The 20,485-nt window shown below is 38.1% G+C and overlaps 1 protein-coding gene across 1 annotated transcript; it reads right to left on the bottom strand.

The window, feature by feature from the left end:
• Positions 1 to 8,114: 8,114 nt before the first annotated feature.
• LOC137284918 (uncharacterized) lies at positions 8,115 to 18,887 on the bottom strand. The gene is made up of 7 exons (XM_067816965.1): positions 18,812 to 18,887; positions 17,645 to 17,758; positions 16,081 to 16,203; positions 14,070 to 14,165; positions 9,963 to 10,085; positions 9,216 to 9,305; positions 8,115 to 8,360 (listed from the first exon to the last, which is right to left on the bottom strand). The coding sequence occupies exons 1-7, from the start codon at positions 18,885 to 18,887 to the stop codon at positions 8,206 to 8,208; spliced, it is 777 nt and encodes a 258-aa protein (XP_067673066.1). The 3' UTR covers positions 8,115 to 8,205.
• Positions 18,888 to 20,485: the final 1,598 nt, after the last annotated feature.

The raw sequence follows: 20,485 nt of genomic DNA, 5'->3' as shown, positions 1-20,485 counted from the left end.
TGGTTACTGGTTAATCAGCATTAGGCCATTTATATTGTTGATGTAAATACTATGGATGGGTGGTTCACTGACTCATGTAGATGTTGAACAAGATCATTATGATCCTGTATCATAAAGGATAAAGGATGGGAACATTAATGAGGAATCTTCATGTATCTTTTGTTTGTGTGTTATACTCTGTAGTATCCAGCTTTATGAAAACAGCATATAAACATTGAGATCTGGACAAAGCAATTGAGTAATCACTATGAAGTTACCAAGTCAGATCACTTCATTCCATGCTTTTGGGATCTGTATCGTCTGAAAGGGGCATGTTTTGACACAGAATTCCAAACCGACACATGAAAAATGTGGTGTGGTGTTCCTGAACAGTTGTGAACTATTAGTTGTATCTTATTTAGTAAGTTTTGGGAAAAAATGAGACATTGGTAAATACGAAAGATGGATCATTGGTTTAAAAGATACTATCGAATATCTGCATCATTAGAATGAAAGAAATGATAGGAAACATTGCCGAAATAATAAACTGCACATTAAACTTATTAGAAGCTGTATTATAATTCAAAGAGTGGACCCTGAAGCTTTCTGTATATCACCAAGACTGATCATGGTGATTTTGTGTCTGTTTGTTAATAATTCAATACTCAGATGACCAAGTCAGACAGAGAGGCTTCCAAAATGTACAGCAGGGCTGAATACCCATAACCTTTGCACTTTATCATGTTTGTGCACACAAACTTGAAAGTATCTTCTTGTCCTCATGAGGATTTGTGGAATATGGTGTTCGAATTCATGTATTAATTTCAAACTTCATGGGAGTATGTTGGGTTCTTTTTAACAAAAACAGGCACCCACTGATGCTCACTCGATTGCAGCTCCACTGTAATTGAGTATGAAAAAGACATTTTGGGCTCAATCATATTTTCCTTGGTGAGTTTTATTGCACCAACTTTCGAATGAATACATTTGCCAAAATAATGAAACAAGCTGATAAACATGATAGTTGGTTATCAAGTGATAAATAGGACTGGTGGGAAACTGCTTTTATTTGAAACTCGTCAAGTTGGCTTTCTCAGTCAGTTACTTTGAGCCTTTACAGCATCGCCCATGATGCATCCAAGAGTTGTTTCCTTGTACATAATTGTTTTATAGATGTGTTGACATTTTCATAAATTTTTCCTTAAACTTTTTATAGTGCATCATGTCTGTTATGTTACTTACATGAATAAAATTCACTTTAAAGTTGTTCAAATCAATTTCTTTTCATTTTTCAAATTTAGCCCTAGGGTACTGAAAGCTATAATTTTTAAACCATTTCTTTTTACTACAGAAATCAATTTCAAAATTTTGTGAAAAAATGGCATTGCAGTGTATGTTATTTAAGTTCACAGTTAAATGTGCTGAAATTAAAACTTCACAGGTCAACATTCCTTGTTGAAATGTTCCCATGGTTACAAGAGATGATACCTTTTTGTTATGCATCTTTTGAGACATGTATGTACAGAGTTGATCATTGTTAAATGTTATGGACAGCTCCATGTTGAATGTTCTAGAGTTGTGCAGGGGAAAAATACACCTTTTTGTCATTGCTTGTTTTTCCATCTGACTAGGAGTATTGGTTAAAGGGAACAAACTGACATGTAATACTGTTGACCAAATATGGACATCATGAAAATAACGGTAACGGCTGAATGTAGGTAAAGAATCAGTTGACAAAGGTCTGGTTCAGATGAGCAATGTTGTCTTTGACATGATGACTGACTTAATGAAGTTTTAGCATGGGTAGCGCAGTGATCTGCAGCAGAGTTGCCTCCCCTTTCTGTGGCAGGATCTGTTTTTCTTTGATTCAGGTTACAGAAAATCCAACTTAAGTGTATGTCACCATGATGGTTGACTGAAAGTGGATATACCCCTGCAAACAGACTTTATTTCTTTCTCTGAGTTAGATGAACTGAGTTAGATGAACCTGGCCATGTAGGTGAACTGTTTTAGAATTTAGCTGCTCATTATATTATGACAAGAGGTAAAACAAGATAGGTTACTGAAAAGACATTAATGCATGCATGATTTTTCATATGACAAAACAGATGAACTTGATAAGATTACAGTGCAAAAATTGGGTGTAGCATAGGTTCATTCATTGTTAGATTTCTCGTCCTAAAATATGGAGAGGATTTAGATAAATTGTTTATCTGCAGCCGATATGAGTAACTGTGTATGTTATGGATGTACTAGCTAATCAGATTTGTAGCATATCTTGCCCAGTTTAAATTCACTTTGCATTTGATCAGTTCACAAACCAGTAGCTGTCCAATACATGTGTAAATGTGAGATCCAGTTGGCTGAGTCTTTTAATGATTTGTCAGACAATTCTTAAAAGTGTGATGATACTTCATTTATGTCAAAGTTATAATGAATTTCATAAATCTGCTGTTACCTATATGATGCTACATTTAACCAAAGAATATAGTGAGTGAAACCATAGTTACCTTCCTTGTTGTCATGGCGACACAGTATTGTTTGAAGATGTCACCCTCTTATAACCTTTTGTATTAAGGAAAATGTTGAACATGTTGTTTGTGTATATGATTGATAAACTAGTTTAATTATATATGGCAAAGGATTGTATGAACTGAGTAATGTTGAACGTCTTCATTGCAGATTTTGGGACATCATTAGAATGAATGTTTTGATGCAAAAATATGTCCAGATTAACAAAACATTAATTTAAAACATGTTTTCTGTGACATGTCCACAGCAGCAGGATCTGTTTTAACAAGGTTCAACTGTAATCAGCATCACAATGGGAAATTGTTGATTTGATGATTAATACTAGATTCAAGTGTCCTCATTGTTTTTGTATAGTATTTTTCATCTGTTTCCAAACTGTTGATCAGTTTGTGTTCAAATGTATATTGTAGTTAGTGAGTATTAAAGAGGCAGATCTCTGAATATTCACATGCACCCTGTACAAATACAACCCACTGACCGACTTTGAAGGGTAAAAGCATCGGCAAACATTAGTTACAGATGCTGCTACTGGATAATGTTCTTCAGTTGCTGCCTGCATACTACTTGTGTGTCACCTTTTTTAATTTCTGTTTGGCATTGGTTAGTTTTAAGTCTTAAGTATTATTTCGGAGTTGTCTTATAGCTTTCATTGATGTCCTAACAGTGTTCAAATATGGCAGTTAGTGACTGTTTAAACTTTTGCCAGTTTGTGGAATGTGCAGTGGTCAAAGGTGTAAAGTGTGTATAGAGTTATCTCCCTTAGTGTTTACAGCACGTTCTTACACCAAACCCATGTTCATTGGTGTAGTGTTAAACATGCATGACGTTTTTAATCGGATATGCTGGAAGATAGCTTGAATGCTGTAGAATCCAACTTGTCCAGAGAAATGCTTGTACAGTATTTGCCATAGATCACAATAAGGAAGTGCTGCAGTACTATCAAAAGAACAGTGGAAATCTTAGCAAAATACTGATGTGCTGTGATTATTCCTTGCTCACATGCATATTTCTCAACACAAGCACATAACTAGAGCTTAGATATTAAAACGTTTGTTCATTTGGCAAAATTCACCTCCATATTGGTACACTTTGGAAACCAAACTGTGTTTCCTGGACTACTGCTAAGGTTTTACCCAAATAGCCCCAATGCATTATCATCATAAATGCGTAAAGAAACATTTTTCTGCAAAGCTGATTTATTTTGTTTTGAACCATGCAAAGCTGTCAGCTTGGGACATTTTGCTGGTTTGTTATTCCATACAAGGAATCGGTCTGGTAGACCATGTGCTATGATTTCAGCGTTGTGGAGGATCTATAATATAATCCTCACTTTCTGTTGTGTGGAATAACAAACTTCTGTGGTGGTTCCAGCCTGTGAATGGTTACAGCTTGTGAAGTCTTCGTCAGATCATAATACTACATTTTTATACAGCCGTGATGTTTTTCTTTTTGTGAGGAGGAATTCTGAGCAAAACATTTATTGCAGTATTCGAGCTCATGATTTATGATTTGCTTTTGCCAGGCCATTTATATTTCTTGTTTTACTGATCCGTCTGTCATTCATTTTCATTAATAAGAAAAGAAATAATTTTTTCCACTCAAAAAATAAAATCATAATGTTTTTATTTTTCCAAAATTGTAAACTTACAAGAAAATTTCTTTTCAATTTTTTTTGCCCCATTTTCACTACATAAATTGCCAAAAGTATAATACTTTTATTATTTAGAAGGAATATTAGTTTGACTGATGATTTTATTATTTTATTATCCTTTCCTTTACATTTTCTGAGGACAAGAATATGTAAAACAAGAAATAAATTTGGTCTGGCCTCATGGATTTATTGCTTGTTTCTTATACATGATAAAAGTGAAAATTGACCTCTCAGAGGGTAAATATGACATGATTAAGGTTTTGGGGACCAGATTTGGAAGTAGCAAATATGAACTAACATGGATCCTTGAGATTTGTTTCAACTTACCTGTTGTCATTGTATACAATGATGACATTTGTACAGAGCCATCAAGTAAGAACATTTTTACAAAGCTTTCATGATTGTTTCTTTGGAGAGGTGAATTCATCAGTATATTTCATTTTTTGGCAATGAGGAGGCAGTCATTTTTGTGTTTTGCAAAAGGTTTCAGATGTTCTTTTTGAGCAAATTGTAAATTAGAAGGTCATTATTTCATTTGTTTTTCATTAAAATTGGAATTAATTGTGGAATGAATGTTAAAATCAAATTTTGAACAATTCCAAAGAACTATGGTCCAGGGTTTGCTAAAGATTTATAAATGAATTCATTTTTTTACATGGAAAATATGCTTTTTTAACATTTAGCTGAGTGGCATAGTATACGAGCGTCTCCATGGACAGAATCTTGGAAATGCTCTTGGTTCTGCAAGTATAAATTGTGTTATTATGAACCCGGCTTAAGAGACAGTGTTAGTACCATGCATAGCTTTGTATTGTTTTGTATTGCTTCTTTTTATTCTTTACACAACGTTTCAGAGCTAATTCTTGCTCCTGATCCCAAGAACGTGTCATGCATTCATGTTCATTCAACTTCTATATGCCTTTAAAAACCTTCAAATGACAATGGAATTGTCAAGCAGACATTTTAAAGCATAGGTGGATCCAGATGTCCGTTTTGTCCAGAAACATTTAAATGACCTTTGACTCTCTTGTCAAAATGGGTGAAAATGAACTGTACATCCCATTTCTTAAAAAGCTATCTTTACCTGTAAAGTGAACCATCACCAAGAAGGTTGTAATCCCCTTCTGTGATGAGGCGTTTGTTCATGTGACAGCATCTTTGAAGATGGTATTCAACTTCATCACTGAGGCACCTCATTACCTGCTTCACCAAGGTGAAGGTACCATTATTTTAATGCTTGGTTTTTGTGTTGATAAAGAATCAAGTTCAATATTACTAATACAATGTACTGTGGAATATGCTGAATAATTATGTGCGACTAACAGTAATAATAACTCAAGCTGCTGTATTTGCTGACTTGTATAATTGTGCTCTGTATATAGTACTTTGAAGTATTATAATCTATTAGCTCAGGTGAGCTTAATTGAAACCCTTTTCGTCCAGATGAAACTGTTTATCAGAGAAGTTGTCCAGGTTAACTTGTTTAAAGGTTGACGAATTAATGTTCCTTGGAACGTTTTGTGAATATTTCTCAGAGTTGTCATCTGGAGTACAGGGTTTCTGAATTTTAGAGATTCTTTAATAACCAGGATTCACTGTATCTCTGATGATTATCATGCTAACACATCACTAATGCTGATAATAACCAGGCTTTTAGGTTTGTTTTCTGGAAAAGGTCATTTTATTGCATTATTAATTTGTTGAAATTTATGAGGAATTTGAAACAAACTTAAGTTCATGACTAAAATGCATGTAGATCAAAACAATTTTGTCAATGAAAACTGCATTTGAGATATAGAATTGCTAATTATGCTAATCATGACATTGTAATTGAATGTATCATGTTGCTAGTGAAATGTTTAGGAATATGATGGAAATCTTGCCCTAGTCCATCTTTTACCACAGTGCAAAACTGCTGAAGTGCATCACAATTGTAGACAGTAAAAGTGTATTATATATGCCCTGGGTTCTGCTAGTATAGCAGTTCAGTGGTAGCCTCTGTGATGTGCCAATGTTAGGGGCTGACTGTATAGCTAGCATCCAAGGAGATGGATGGGGAACTAAATAAAACAGATCATGGGTGCAAGTAACCAATTAAACAACGTCCCAGTCAAGGTGTTTTTTCTGTTGGGCAAGTGTATTTGTATGTCATGCTGTACTGGTGTCTTGTTTACTTTCCAGTGTCAATTATGTTACTTATTTTAAAACATCATCAAGAAAATCGACTGGTATAGTGGAAATATTAACTGGACAAGTGCATTTGCCTCTGCACCCATAGTATCCCCCGCCCCCACCCTCTCCCTTTATGTTTTGAAGAAACATCTTTGCACCCGAATTATTTCTCTTCGCGCCCCCTCAATATGTGGTCAGCAAATGGTCAGCCCCTATTTATCCCCAGTGTATAGTCAGGAGTGATCAACTTCATACCCGTAATACTTACTGCAGTGTTATCATTGATTGTGTCATGTCATACCCATATGCTGACTCGTGAATAAGTCTGTATTAGTTACCTTTGGATTTAGATGTCACGCAATTTATGCTCTTAAAAAAAGGTAGGGGAACCTGAACTTTCAATCTGGATTGAAAGTAAAAGCATGAACCAACTTTTTAAAGAGAGGCATCTTGTGAGCACATCACCATTTATCTTAATCACCATCCTTAACACAATGTGATGCACATGCAGACACAGTAGCCCAATGCACGTGCATGGGGTGCATTCTTTGTGGTTTTAATGAAAATTTATAAATCACTGTAGACCGTTGATTTTGACAAACTGTTTGCATAACAGAGTTGTTAGTGTTTGTAGCTCTTTTATTTTCTTAAATCAAAATCGCACGTATGTAAATTTCACGTCGCTTTAAAGAGCAATTACTGTACAAACAACTATGGCCATAAGGAAGTGCTAGTGGTGATGCACGCTCAAAAAATACAATATTATCATATCATCTTTGATTGACTCCGATATATTTCCAAATTTTATCAGTTGTAAGTTTAAAATGATGTTCCCCTACTTTTTTTAAAGAGCGTATTTTACGAGCAACAAGTGTACAAAGCTAACAAGAATATGTACATGCAGGGTGTATTGGCCTTTGTCATTCGTCACTGTGTTGCAGGGTGTGTTCCTGTTGCCCTCCAACATATAGGAGGCCATATTTTTATATTTTGTGCGTTTATATAATAATTCTCACTGTAGCTGTCATTCTGATATATACATGCTTACATAATTTGGCTCCAACGTAGATAATTTTAGTGTGTGTGTATCAGAGGTTTATCTGTACAATAAATTGTATACATCATCAATTTCTGAGTTGTTGGTTTGTAGTTACATGGGAGATCAGTTGGAGTGGGTGAGTGAGATTGAGTGTGGGACATCTTGTCTTACATCTTGTCTTGCAGGCAGCCAATAATCTGCGGCTAACGCGAACTCAAAGGGACAACTATAGTTTGTTTGATTTTACCGTTTTTCATTAGACTCATTTTGACTGAAGTATAGAAAGTGCAAGAGACTCCAGGACTTGCGTTTAGTCTAAGAATATACATAATTTTGATAGAAACAAAATTTATATTTCACTGAAAAGAACCACCAGTGAGAAGTGAGACTAGACGTGCTTGGTGTTTAGATTTAGCAGAGTGGAAATAATGTGACTGGGAGACAGCACAATGGACAATTCATCACGCCCATCTGTTCATTATAACTGTGTTCATTATAAATGTACGTTAGTGTATAATGTGGTTCAGGGACTGAGGTCGTCTAAGAGACCACTTGAACATTTCATCATATCCATCAGTTCATTATAACTGCATTCGTTATAAATGCAGCTGAATGTATAACACTCGGGAGGTTGCAGTAATATTTGTCCTGTCCTGAATTCCGGAATAAAAGGATTTAGATGGTTAGTACATGGAATAACCAACTCACACTGTATCTTCAGAGACAACTAGTACAGATGGGTAAATTTTAACAAGTTTATTACATATTACATTCAGTGAGGAGGTAATTGTGCTGTAGTGTTTGCTGTCTAACCCTTGGTTACATGCCATTGTCAGTCCGTTATTGGCTCTGAGCAGAACATTATAGATTTGCCATTGGACTGGACTCCACATTCACAGCGATGGTTCTTGCCTTCAGACAGATGATAAGATGTTTGTCCGAATGGAATACACTTGATGCCTTCCACAGGATCATGGAATTCACATTCTGCAAATACAAATGATTTGAATTGAGACTGTTACGGTTGTGTGTTAGTTCTTGAAGGAACGAGCAATTGTTAACCCCTTACTATTCTACCTCCAAATTCCAGTAGATCCTTCTGCATTTATACCCACTATGCTTTCTCCCCTTTTTGGATGCTTTTCTTACGTCATTCATGTGATTGCTCTGATAAATTTCTTCTTACATTCTCCTCTCAGCCATCTGATTACTTCTTTCTATCTTGCTCAACTATCATGAATTTCCCGTTCTTCAACTGATGAATTTCTTTCCTCCTCAACAACTGACAACTATCTTTCTCTAAAACTATGTGTCTTTCTCCTGTTCTCCATGGCTAACTAATGTCTTGTCAATAATAGAACACTTCTGGTGACTCTCCTTTTACTTTCTCCAAGAATATATGGCACTTTCATCCTCCAACCATCAAGCCAGCAGCAATGTTATTGCAGACAACAGAAGCACTGGGGCTCTTAGGTCTGCATCAATATTGTAGATATCAGAAGCACTGGACTTACCCACTGCAACCATCAGGGCTACAGCTATGTTATTGTAGACAACAGAAGCACAGTACCTACACACTGCAGCCATCAGGACTGCAGCTATGTTACTGTAGACAACAGAAGCACTGGGCTAACCCACTGCAACCATCCGGTCTACAGCTATGGTACTGTAGACAACAGAATGACCGGGCCTACCTGCTGCAACCATCAGGTCTAAAACTACAGTTGGACAGAGTGGACAGCATGTTACTGTAGACAACAGAAGCACTGGACCTTCCTGCAGCAATTATCGAGTCTACAAATATATTAGTGCAGGTAACAGAATCTCTAATTATCAACCTACTTGTAGTAACTGTCAGGTCGGGGTTACAGGAGATGCAGTCCCGTGTTACTCCCACATCCAGACATGAACCATCGTGGTTCAGCATGCAGCCTGCAACATATATACACGATAATACGTAGTAAATAGCAGCCCATCCCAATGTTAATGTAATATGTAGTATACAGTCCATAGATATTAGAAAACTTGGACTGGTCAGCTACGTTCCATACATCCCCAAACATGCATACAACATGTGCAGCCTGAAAGACAACATGAATCCTACAGCACCTGTCCGTCAACACACATCGTATGACAAACCCTACAGCATACACCCTTACGCAACATACGTTCTACATCATGACAAAACATACATCCTCTAGTACACACCCTGCAATACCACAGATCGTACAGGATACAGCCATAAACACTTTGCACAGATCCTCGTCAGTACACGACACACATCCGACAATATACACTCGTCAACATGACACGCACATTACAACATACACTCGTCAACGTGACACAGATCCTACACTACACACTCGTCAACAAGAGACAAATCCAACTACACACACACGTCAACACATCTAGAGTACACGCTTGTCAGCACACGACGCACATCCTACAACATACACTCGTCAACGCGAAATACTCAATGAGTACCCTATACCTTATGATATACATTCCTTAGTAGTAATAATAGTCTATTGACAAGAGCACCTACGATCTCAGTTTACGAAAATTAGAAAAAACATGGACAAACTTTACGTTTTGGTTGAGCTGGAATTTCTTGAAACTCCGCTCCTGTTGGCAGTTCAACACATATCCAGTCGACACAGTCGTTCCTGATGACGCTCCCAAGAGGGTAACACGTGTCCCCCACGCTGCAAGCTGGAAATAGAGTGACAGAGCGAATGAATAATGTTTTCCGCTACATTTACAAATGTGCAGGTGAATAACCAGTAGGCTAAAACTGAGCGATAATTCAACAATGACTCAATCCATCAATGACTTTATGACTCTTCCAACAATGACTCAACGCATCAGTGACTTAATGACTCTTCCAACAATGACTCAATGCATCAATGACTTAATGACTCTTCCAACAATGACTCAACGCATCAATGACTTAATGACTCTTCCAACAATGACTCAATGCATCAATAACTTAATGACTCATCCGACAATGACTCAATCCATCGATGACTCAGTGACTCAGTCCAACAATGACTCGATCCAGACTGTATGCAGACATGTCACAGATTCAACCCAGTTTTTCATGCATATAGAAGCATCCGATCCCCATTGTTATCGGCTCTCGCGTCAAGCGGGAGGAACAGAGAATGTGTTCTCTGCAGAAGTCCCCACAGTGAGTACGCGCTATTTCGTTCTTAACAGTGAAGTTAAAAAATGTCTGATGACCAGATGTGATGACCATTCTTAAATACTGGTTACCTGCTGCATATGCGTTGCGACATCTTTATCACGTGTAGAAATGGACTGTGGTTGCATTCCGATAAAGCGTATTTTATCTAACGTCTGATGTTTTCGCGCGGGCAAAGCGAATATATACTGTAGTATTCAAAGCACGCACACCAGTTAGATTTGTATCTCGGCTCTCATTACCAACGTCCTAGTTGGCGCTTGTACACGATTTCTTTCATAAACAGTCAAAAACATGTTTTTAGCCGAGGTTAGATACGTTTTCCGTCCACAAGGAAACTGGTATTCGATAATGTCAACTTTCTGTTTCACAGTCTGTTCGAAAAAGGTTGACTGATTGCAACATGGTATGTATGTTTTTACACGACAGCACTGTACCCATGTTTTTTTTTCTAAATAGTTAGCGACTTAGACGCGTGTCTCTTTGGGTTTTCCTCCCACATCACATGAAGATCCGGGTTAGAATTGATCTTCAGTAACCTATGCTTGTCTGAAGAGGCGACTAACGGGATCGGGTGGTCAGGCTCGCTGACTTGTTTGACAAATGTCATCGGATCCCAGTCGCGTATATCGATGCTCATGCTGTTGATCGCTGGATTGTCTGGTGCAGACGCGAATATTTACTGACCTCTGTCACGCAGCGGATCGAACCCACCTGTGACCGGGTGCAAAAAGCCTTTTGTGCAGGCTTTTCCCGTGATGTCACAGCCCCTAGTGTACAGTAAACAACACTAAGCACTTAATAAACGATCCACGAATCCGTTGTTGTATTACCGGATGGTAGTCACGTGAATAAGTACAAACACCTAGTTGCGGGTATTATAACGTACAATAAACCTTGGACAAGATACTGTGACTATGTGTCCCAGGCCAAGCAGCTGTGAATGGGTACCTCGTAAGGATGGGGAAACCACAATTACACGGTGCGCCTAGTGGCTACAAGAGTTGTATGATCCCCAGGGAGGTGAGACTGATAATACACTGTGCTGTTGAGATTGATGTGCAATGATCGAGGGAACAAAATACCAGCGACTTGAGCATGTCCTAAAACTAGTGGGCAAAACAAAGTGAACACCTTTATTAATGATCAACAAAAAGGCAAAACATACAATCATTATGGAGCATGGTGAATCGACTGTCGTCTGTGAAAACCACACGCTGCCAATTTCGTACCAGACGTACAGTCTTTGCCCATTGTAACCTACGCAGACGATGTTCCTGGGTCACCACGATGTTCCTGGGTCACCACGATTGGTCTTGGGCGCTGCCAGTCTGCCTGTTACGCTGGGAGCAGATTGATGATGATACCACGTGTACAGTTCAGGGTCCTTGCAATATAGCTGTTTTTGGCACCCCTCTGCCTCATACCTATGGCCCTCTCTCTCTCTCTTGCGCTGTTAGCCGTGGCATAACGTCTGTGGTTTTCTGTCAGCTGAGATGTATGGCCACCGGTTGGCTGCCCTTTTACACCATTTCTCGTCAAGCATTTTGCTAAATCTCCTAGATGCACGTTTTTACATTTTTCGCAAATTCACGTGCTTATACACAGCCAATATGCTGCGTTTGGGAGAATGATAAGTAAGTGTTGGGGGCGAGCAGTTTCGGCATAACAGGGTTTTACTAACGTGGACAAAATACAAACGTGTTCACTTTCTTTTGTCCATGAGTTTAGATGCACGGATATGTGCGCTATATAAATATCCTGCCCTGTTCCTATATAGCTGGAATATTGCTGAGTGCGGTGTAAAACTAAACTCACTCCTCTCACATCAAGCTGCGGTATGTACAACTAGAATGTTGTTCAACATATAGAGCGCTACAAAAGATGCTATTTTTTGCCAGAAACATTATTTTACAGGATATCCAGAGAATATAATTTGGTCATAAAACCCGTAATTGTTCTTTTCTACATTTTGTTGACCAAATATTTAAAAAAGACATAAACAACATGGTCAGTCCAAAATGGCAAACATATCTAAGGAGACTGAATTCGATCCTATTGACAAAGTCTGGTATAAGAAACTTAAGTCATATAACTAAATTTATATACATTTATGGACACTGGTTGATCGGTCACCAGTTGGTTGATGACAAATTCGCTTGACCAGCATGTCCTGTAACGGAAAGCTAACCATTCATAGACAAAGTTTTTTACTGTCAAAATATGCTTAAAACAAACGCAAGGCATGTTTAACATCAGCGGAAGATGTTTAGAAAAAGGCATGTGTAGATCAGCTGAAGGTGTTTAGAAAAAACACAAGGCATGTTTAGATCAGCTGAAGGTGTTTAGAACAAGGCATGTGTAGATCAGAAAAAATACAAGGTCAGCTGAAGGTGTTTAGGAATCTGATTTAATTCTAAACGGAATGATTACATATTCTGCTTGATCATATTCAGCGTATATCGCCATGAAATATAGTATCTAATCTAAACCAGCTAAACACAACATTCATATGATCTAAACATGATTCGAGTGTATTCAAACATCGTAGGGACAACACACATGGAGTTGCGCATTGTCATAAAAGTCGGAACTTGCTGAGTGAGTGAGTTAGCTTTTCAGAATCTAAACGCGTTAAATATAGATGCAGAAAAAACGTGCAAAAAAAACAAAACAGTATAGGATAATACTGACAAGAAAGACTGACTTGTTTTACTTCAGTGATATCTCTCAGGCAAATAATCCAGTAAAAAAAAAATAAATCAACACATTCCAAGTTCGTCTTTTGCTCCACAATAACAGCTTCAGAATGATAATTGAATTATACTCAAATCCCTCACCCCTTACCCTATGGGGTAGCATAGTGGTTGAAGCGTTCGCTCGTTACGCCCAAGACCCGGGTTCGATTCCCCACATGGGTACAAGAGCAAAGCCTTTATATGGTGTCCTCTGGTGTCCTAGATAGACTTCAACATGAAAATAACGACAACAGTCAGCTATAGTGTAATACAAACAGTAGACCGATAGGCGTGGCATCTGTTTATAAACTCCACAAGGTGTAGGGGTTAGTCAATCAAATTACTCACATTCAGTCACATACACTGAAAATCACTGAATGCTTTTTAATGTTTATAGCCACCCCCAGCAATAGTCGTAAGTAAGCAAGGTGTCCAGAATAACGGAGACCGGATTAAGGGGGTTCCAGTGTGTAGGGACATCAGTTTCGTGCGTATTTTGCAATACTACGTTTGTATCGAACAGGCTAAAAATAATAAAAAATAATGGCCATTTGAGTTCTTTACAGTCGTAGTTTACTGTATCAGTAACTTCGTTTTCACCAAGCAAAGGTAAATACAACGCTTGCGTATCATTTTTGTTTTGTTTGATCTAGCAAAACAAACGTATTTCTTTGCTAGATATACGCTATAACAGAATGGTGACACACTTGTAATGCTAGGGGTTGGTATCCATGGCAATATAGATACACTTACCTTTCTTGAGAACAGGATGTCCATTGGAACCAAGAATACACTCGTTGCAAAATGTGGTGGTGTCCACGTCCACACATTCGTTACTGACGTTGCACCCTGTGAACATATTGATGACGTAAAGAAGTTGACACAAAATCAAAACAATATTTCAGAAATATGTTAACGTTTGAATAAAATTTCCGTATTAACAAGAAAAATATCTTCAGGTCAAAATTGCTTTGTAGAAGACAGCACTGGCAGAAAAGCAAAGAGTGAGTGAGTGAGTGAGTGTGTGGCATAAGACTTATTTTTAAGGTTTGGCGAAACTGGGCAGTTACATGCACGAAGATTTCAATATGAGGCATCCCTACATGTTCAGTAAGGGCGCGTCGGGCTAACTGTACTTCGAAACAAACTATGTCACAGAAATAATGAAGATGTATCACACGGCCTTTTACCCATCAGTACTTTGAAATCTGATTTTACCCTTCAGTGCTCACATGGCAATCATATTTGACATTAAATCGAAGGAAATCTACGGCTTCGATGTATCAAAACTGACCTATTCGTATTTCTCAACATAAACACGAAATAAACATGAAACCTATTTGTGCAGAACAAATACAAACGGGTGGTATTGTATGACATTTCACGGTCGATGACGTCGCACTGTTGTATGTAATGTCTCCGGCGCGGTCACTACACAATGCAGATGAACGCCCCGTCAGCCCCCGTGTCTTCCCTTGTGTTGCACAGTTAAGTGCATTGATTGCTACACACCAGCTTTACTTTACTACCCGATACTGGCTGACTCTGACTTCATCGAATCCAAAACCGGTGTCTTACGTTAACGAATATAAACGTGGGAAGACGACTAAATGAATGGCAACTTCTTCTTGATTGTATTACACAACGTTTCTACTCTACTTTTTCCCTTTCTTCAGATGATTAAAGACATATGTACAAAACATACTAAATATACCCGAATTTACAGCAAGTCAGTGATGTACATGTATATACAAACAATGTACACCTCTGGCTTCCTGTAAATGTTGGCATATATATATTTATATATATACAGACACACACATAATCAACTCATACTATTTTTTGTTTGTAGCCCGACTGTCCATGATGCAGTCATAATATCAACCACTAGTTGTTTCATTCAGGCCCGGTTACCAGTCAATGGCCCTCACTCAGGGTGCCGTTAACCTCGAACAAACAACAAGGAACTAATCGGATCTCATACAACCATAATCAAACACGATGAATATAGTACTGGGCCGCGTCTTACCTGGCGCTCGGCATTAATAGGTACAACAAAGACTGGTCGGCTTAACTGCAGCATGGTATATCAGTGAACTAGCACTACAAGACAAGTTTAAGTGTGGACTTCTTATGAACGCACCACCATTTCCCTCTATCACCACCCCTAAACACAACGCATGATATGCACGTGCACAACGCAGTAGCCCCACGCACGTGCATGGGGTCCCATTCTTGATTTTGACATTTTTTCAAGAAGGTCGAGAAATCACTTAGAACATTAATTTTGACGCTCATTTTGCACTACACATTTGTTAGTGTTTGTTTCTTGTTGTTTGTTTTAAAATGAAAATCGTACGCATGCAAATTATGTGCCATACACCAATCATCTTTCAAAAGCGACTACATTCCAAATAAATATGGTTGTAATGAAGGGCAAGTGGTGATGCACTCTCAAAACATTCAATATTATCATATCATCATTGACTCCGATAAATCTCTAAATGTTTTGATCGTAAATACAAAAATTGAAGTTAGCCTACTTTTTTAAAGAGTATAAATAGCATCAAATCCAGACGTTAGACAACGTCCAAGCTGTTATAATTTGAACGTTAACTGGGAGAGGAATACAAGCTGATCGAATCACGGCATGACAAAGGGACGCAACTCAGCCAGTACCGTACCATTTAGCCACCTGTTATAAAGGACGGCAGTTATTGTTTGCTCATTCCAACACAGGTACGAGTGACCGATGCAAACTTACGTGGGTGAGTGATGCGAATGAAGTTGTCGTTGTTCTCCATGACGCAGGTGAAGATGGAGCAATCTTTTTGGAAGGTATCCCCCATTGACAGACAATCAGAAGGTGCCATCGGGTTAGGACATCCTGCAATTAAGAGCTGACGTTCCAAAATCTTGCTGCTGACTACCGCTTGTCTTTTAGGCTGTTTTTAGTTTAATATACCCAAAGAACACTTTGCAGAGTAAATTAATAATTTTCATTTAAAAATACCAAATTAGCCATTTATCCAAAATGTGATCATTTTATGATCAAGAATCTGTTTTCTGATTTTGGTAATGATTCAAATATACCGATTATCGGTATTAGTGATGGAGGTGACTGCTTCAAATACAACCTAACATTACAAATTTGATTTAATCTTGAAATTGAAGCAAAATATCACTGTAGTATTAACGTAGCACTCCTAGGGATAGCTACAGTGGTGGCAGAAATGTACGTGAATGAGGAAGTTCAGTTTTGTGCTGCATTCTGACAGCAACATCCTAGATATATGGTGGCGTTCTACAAATAATCGACTCTGGAGCAGACAATCTAGTGGTCAACAGCATGAGCATCGATCTACGCATTTGGGAAACGATGACATGTGTCAACCAAGTCAGCGAGCCTGACCACCCAACCCCATAAGTCTGACGACAAGCATGAATTACTGAAAATCAGTTCTAACCCGGATCTTCACATATTAGCCTGAGTAGTCTTAGTAGTATTAGCATTAGAATTAGCATCATCATCATCATCATCAGTAGTAGTAGTAGTAGCATTAGCAGTGGTAGTAGTAGCAGCAGCAGCAGCAGTAGTAGTAGTAGTAGTCGTAGTAGCAGCAGCAATAGCATTAGTAGTAGTAGCAGCAGCAGCAGCAGCAGTAGTAGTAGTAGTAGCAGCAACAATAGCATTAGTAGTAGCAGCAGCAGCAGCAGCAGCAGTAGTAGTAGTAGTAGCAGCAATAGCATTAGTAGTGGTAGCAGCAGCAGCAATAGTAGTAATAGCATTAGCATTACCATTAGTAGTAGTGGAAGTAGTAGTAACAGCAGTAGTAACAGTAGCAGTAGTAGTAGAATTAGCAATAGCAGTAGTAGCAGTAGTAGCAGTAGTAGTTATTGGTGTAGTAGTAGTACTAGTAGTAGCAGCCAATTACCCAATTACATACAGTGATGTAATGTAGTCATGTGCAGCGTCTCTTATTGTGTATCAGCTGTGTGATTACTATGACTCATGATCGTTGTAAGTTTTACATTATAAAATGTAATATGTATATTTGTTCAAAAGTGCAGTATAATGTACTAACCAGACCTCCTCGGGATTCCAACACTGTTAACTGTAACGCTTGCATTTCTTGAACGTTGTGTATAACACAAATGCAAGAACTCTGTATTATTATGCTATAGAAACACCCCTCGAAACAACAACAAAAAACAAACAAAAGACCCGAAAACTAACAAACACGCGAAAGAAACCCCCCAAACTCCCAAAACAAACAGTAAAACAAATAAAAACAAACTAACACCAACAACAAAACAACAACATTTACCTCCTCTCTCTAGAGCCGCTTCACCGTGGACACACCTGTAGTCGATGCACTTCACCTTGAAGATCTCCTTGTCTTCGTGATGGCCATCAGCCCCCTCACAACCGTCACTGGGATCTGGACAAAACAGTGAGTGAGTTCACGTTTACGCCGCACTCAGCAATATTCCCGCTATGTGGCGGCGGTCTGTAAACAATCGGGTCTGAACCAGACAATCCAGTGATCAACATCATCATCATCATCGGTGTGCGCATTTAGGAACCGATGACATGTGTCAACCAAGTCAGCGAGCCTGACCACCGGGTCCCGTTAGTTACTGGAGGCCAAAATTCTAACCCGAACCTCACAGTGAGTGAGTGAGTTTTAATTTTAGTTTTTAGTAATATTCCAGCAATATCACGGCGGGGGACACCAGAAAATGGACTTCACACATTGTACCCATGTGGGGAATCGAACCCGGGTCTCTTTACCGGGACGCTTTAACCACTAGGCTACCCCAACGCCCCACCGAACCTCACGAGTTCACCATGAGCATACATGGGCAGTTCGTTATACTCCGAGGTATTTCAGTAATTTTAATAATTTGTTTAGGCATATATTTATAACGTCAAATAAAACGTTTTTGAACATGAACAAATACATGACCCAATATATAAAAGTTTGTAACATCCGTCCTTATATATTTGTACGCTTCCTATATGTATACTCAAAAGCAATACTCAAACCTGCAGTCGAATTAATCAACGCTTATGTAACCTTGTTAAGAAACATAATTGGGCACCTATTGCAAGTAACTCTAAATCATACAGCTTGTGAAAGAAACACACTCCCATGAGCTGGAAATATACTGAACTGCAAAAGAGACGCAACACTGTTTCTTGTCAAGTTTATTTTAAATAGAACACATACACGTGAACGCTTACTTTTATGAAATTTCATTTTTTTCGAAATTTGCGTTTCTTTTGCTGTCAGTATATTAAGTGTCTAGTTCACATGCGTAAAGAACACATGTGATAACACGCATAACATTTTGTTCAGTTTTAACATTAAACACGTCCTATGGGCTGAAAGGCGTCCTTAAAAGATATTCAGTACATCCACGACAATAGAAGAATGTATAATCAGATTATCAGAACAGGTCAGAAAAAATCCGGAAACATGATTACTCACCTCTTACGATTCTGCGTCCTGATAGAGAGACGATAACGACACACAGTGTCACTGCCTTGTAAAGAAGATGCGACATCGCCTACAAAACATATTTTAAATAAATTAAAATAAATTAATTACATTAATGATGAAATAACAGTGAAACTTATTTAAAAAGAAATATAGGAATGCAACTGATATTGTTATCAATGTCACATCACAGGAATAATTATCAACTTTCATACGGAATATCCCGTATATATAAATCTTGACGATTATGTTTGGGATGAAAAGGACACAAATTCATAAAAATATTCCTTTATATCGCCCTGTCTATCCCACAATGAATAAGAATGAATTTCAGTATCACTACTGCTTATAATTGAAGAGTTTACCCTCATTGTTAAAAACCCCCAACAACGTCAAAGCACGTCGTTGTTGATTAAAATATTAATTTTCTGTGTTATCATGAAATTTACGAGGCTGATGTGGATTGAAACAAAACACTGACAATAGTCTTTACATGGTGACATGTCATATTACACGAACGGTGTACTTACTGTGGTGACGGTAGACTTTCAGTTTCTGTAGTGAAACAAGCATGCAAGGTTTAAATCTATCGACTGATTTCGGCAGCAGGTGTCTTCCATTCAGTAATAAAATCTTAGTTCGCTTGCTTACTTTCCATGTGAGTTGTCGGAAAGCTGAGACAGAGCCCAGTCTCTGGTCAATATCTCTCGCGTCGGCAGTGACATCAACTGGAGAGCTCGTCATCGATTTATGTCTGTGCTTGGAAACGGAACGAACAATAGAAGAGAAATATATCTGTCATGAATATATAATAAGTTATTGAGTGAATTTTATTGCTTCATGGTATACAAGACGATAACGGATAATAAATTCTCACCGCCTATTTATTTTTTTTCTCTCTCTCGTGATAAAGAGGGCTATAGCTACATCCGTGTACACCTACAGATGTAATAACACTATAGAAATGTACCTTGAGGGTCTATAAGTGAGTTACTGTAGTTTTATACAATATTCCAGCAATATCACGGCGGGGAACACCAGAAATGGGCTTCACACATTGTACCCATGTGTAGAATCGAACCCGGATCTTTGATGCTGGTTTGTGTTAACATGATTAAACATAGTAAAGCTGAATATAATAATTCTGCTTCCATATTATGATAAAATATGATAGTATCAAATTGTGCAACGTTTTCTTTGTAAATATTGCCACAACATGTATTTAATCTCTTAATGTAACATTTGTACGGAGTCTTACAACTGAAATTTTAATGATGATGATAAGATTGTTTTTCTTGTTAATGATAGATACTTCACATCAAAGTTTTGAATGACGCTTCTACTTTTAACATTTGCAGACTACTAGCAGCAGCAGCAATACACATAATAAAGAGCTACTACTACTACTACTACTACTACTACTACTACTACTACTACTACTGAACTTGACCAGTTGTGTAGATCGATGTTCATTGTGTTGATCACTGGATTGTCTGGAAACAGACCGTCGCTATATTGTTTGAATAAGAAACTAGAACGAGATAACGGGAAAACGAGAACCTGGTTTTTGAGGTTTTAGGGCACGTGACGGCTACATGTAGTGTTTTGATGTTTGTGCGATCGGGCAATGGATGACTGCAAAAACAGGGTAAGAATGTAAACACT

The sequence above is a fragment of the Haliotis asinina genome, chromosome 5 (genome assembly GCF_037392515.1).
Source record: "Haliotis asinina isolate JCU_RB_2024 chromosome 5, JCU_Hal_asi_v2, whole genome shotgun sequence".
Taxonomy (NCBI): Eukaryota; Metazoa; Mollusca; class Gastropoda; order Lepetellida; family Haliotidae; genus Haliotis; species Haliotis asinina.
Note: the sequence above shows the minus strand (reverse complement) of the source record. Positions and strands in the feature narration are given on the sequence as shown.

Excerpts from the sequence above, each read along its gene's own strand:
- LOC137284918 (XM_067816965.1), bottom strand. The coding sequence starts at position 18,887 with ATGTCGCATCTTCTTTACAAGGCAGTGACACTGTGTGTCGTTATCGTC. Across the intron at positions 17,759-18,811 it reads AGGACGCAGAATCGTAAGAG|ATCCCAGTGACGGTTGTGAG; the intron begins GTGAGTAATCAT and ends TGTTTTGTCCAG. Across the intron at positions 16,204-17,644 it reads AGCGGCTCTAGAGAGAGGAG|GATGTCCTAACCCGATGGCA; the intron begins GTAAATGTTGTT and ends TCTTAATTGCAG.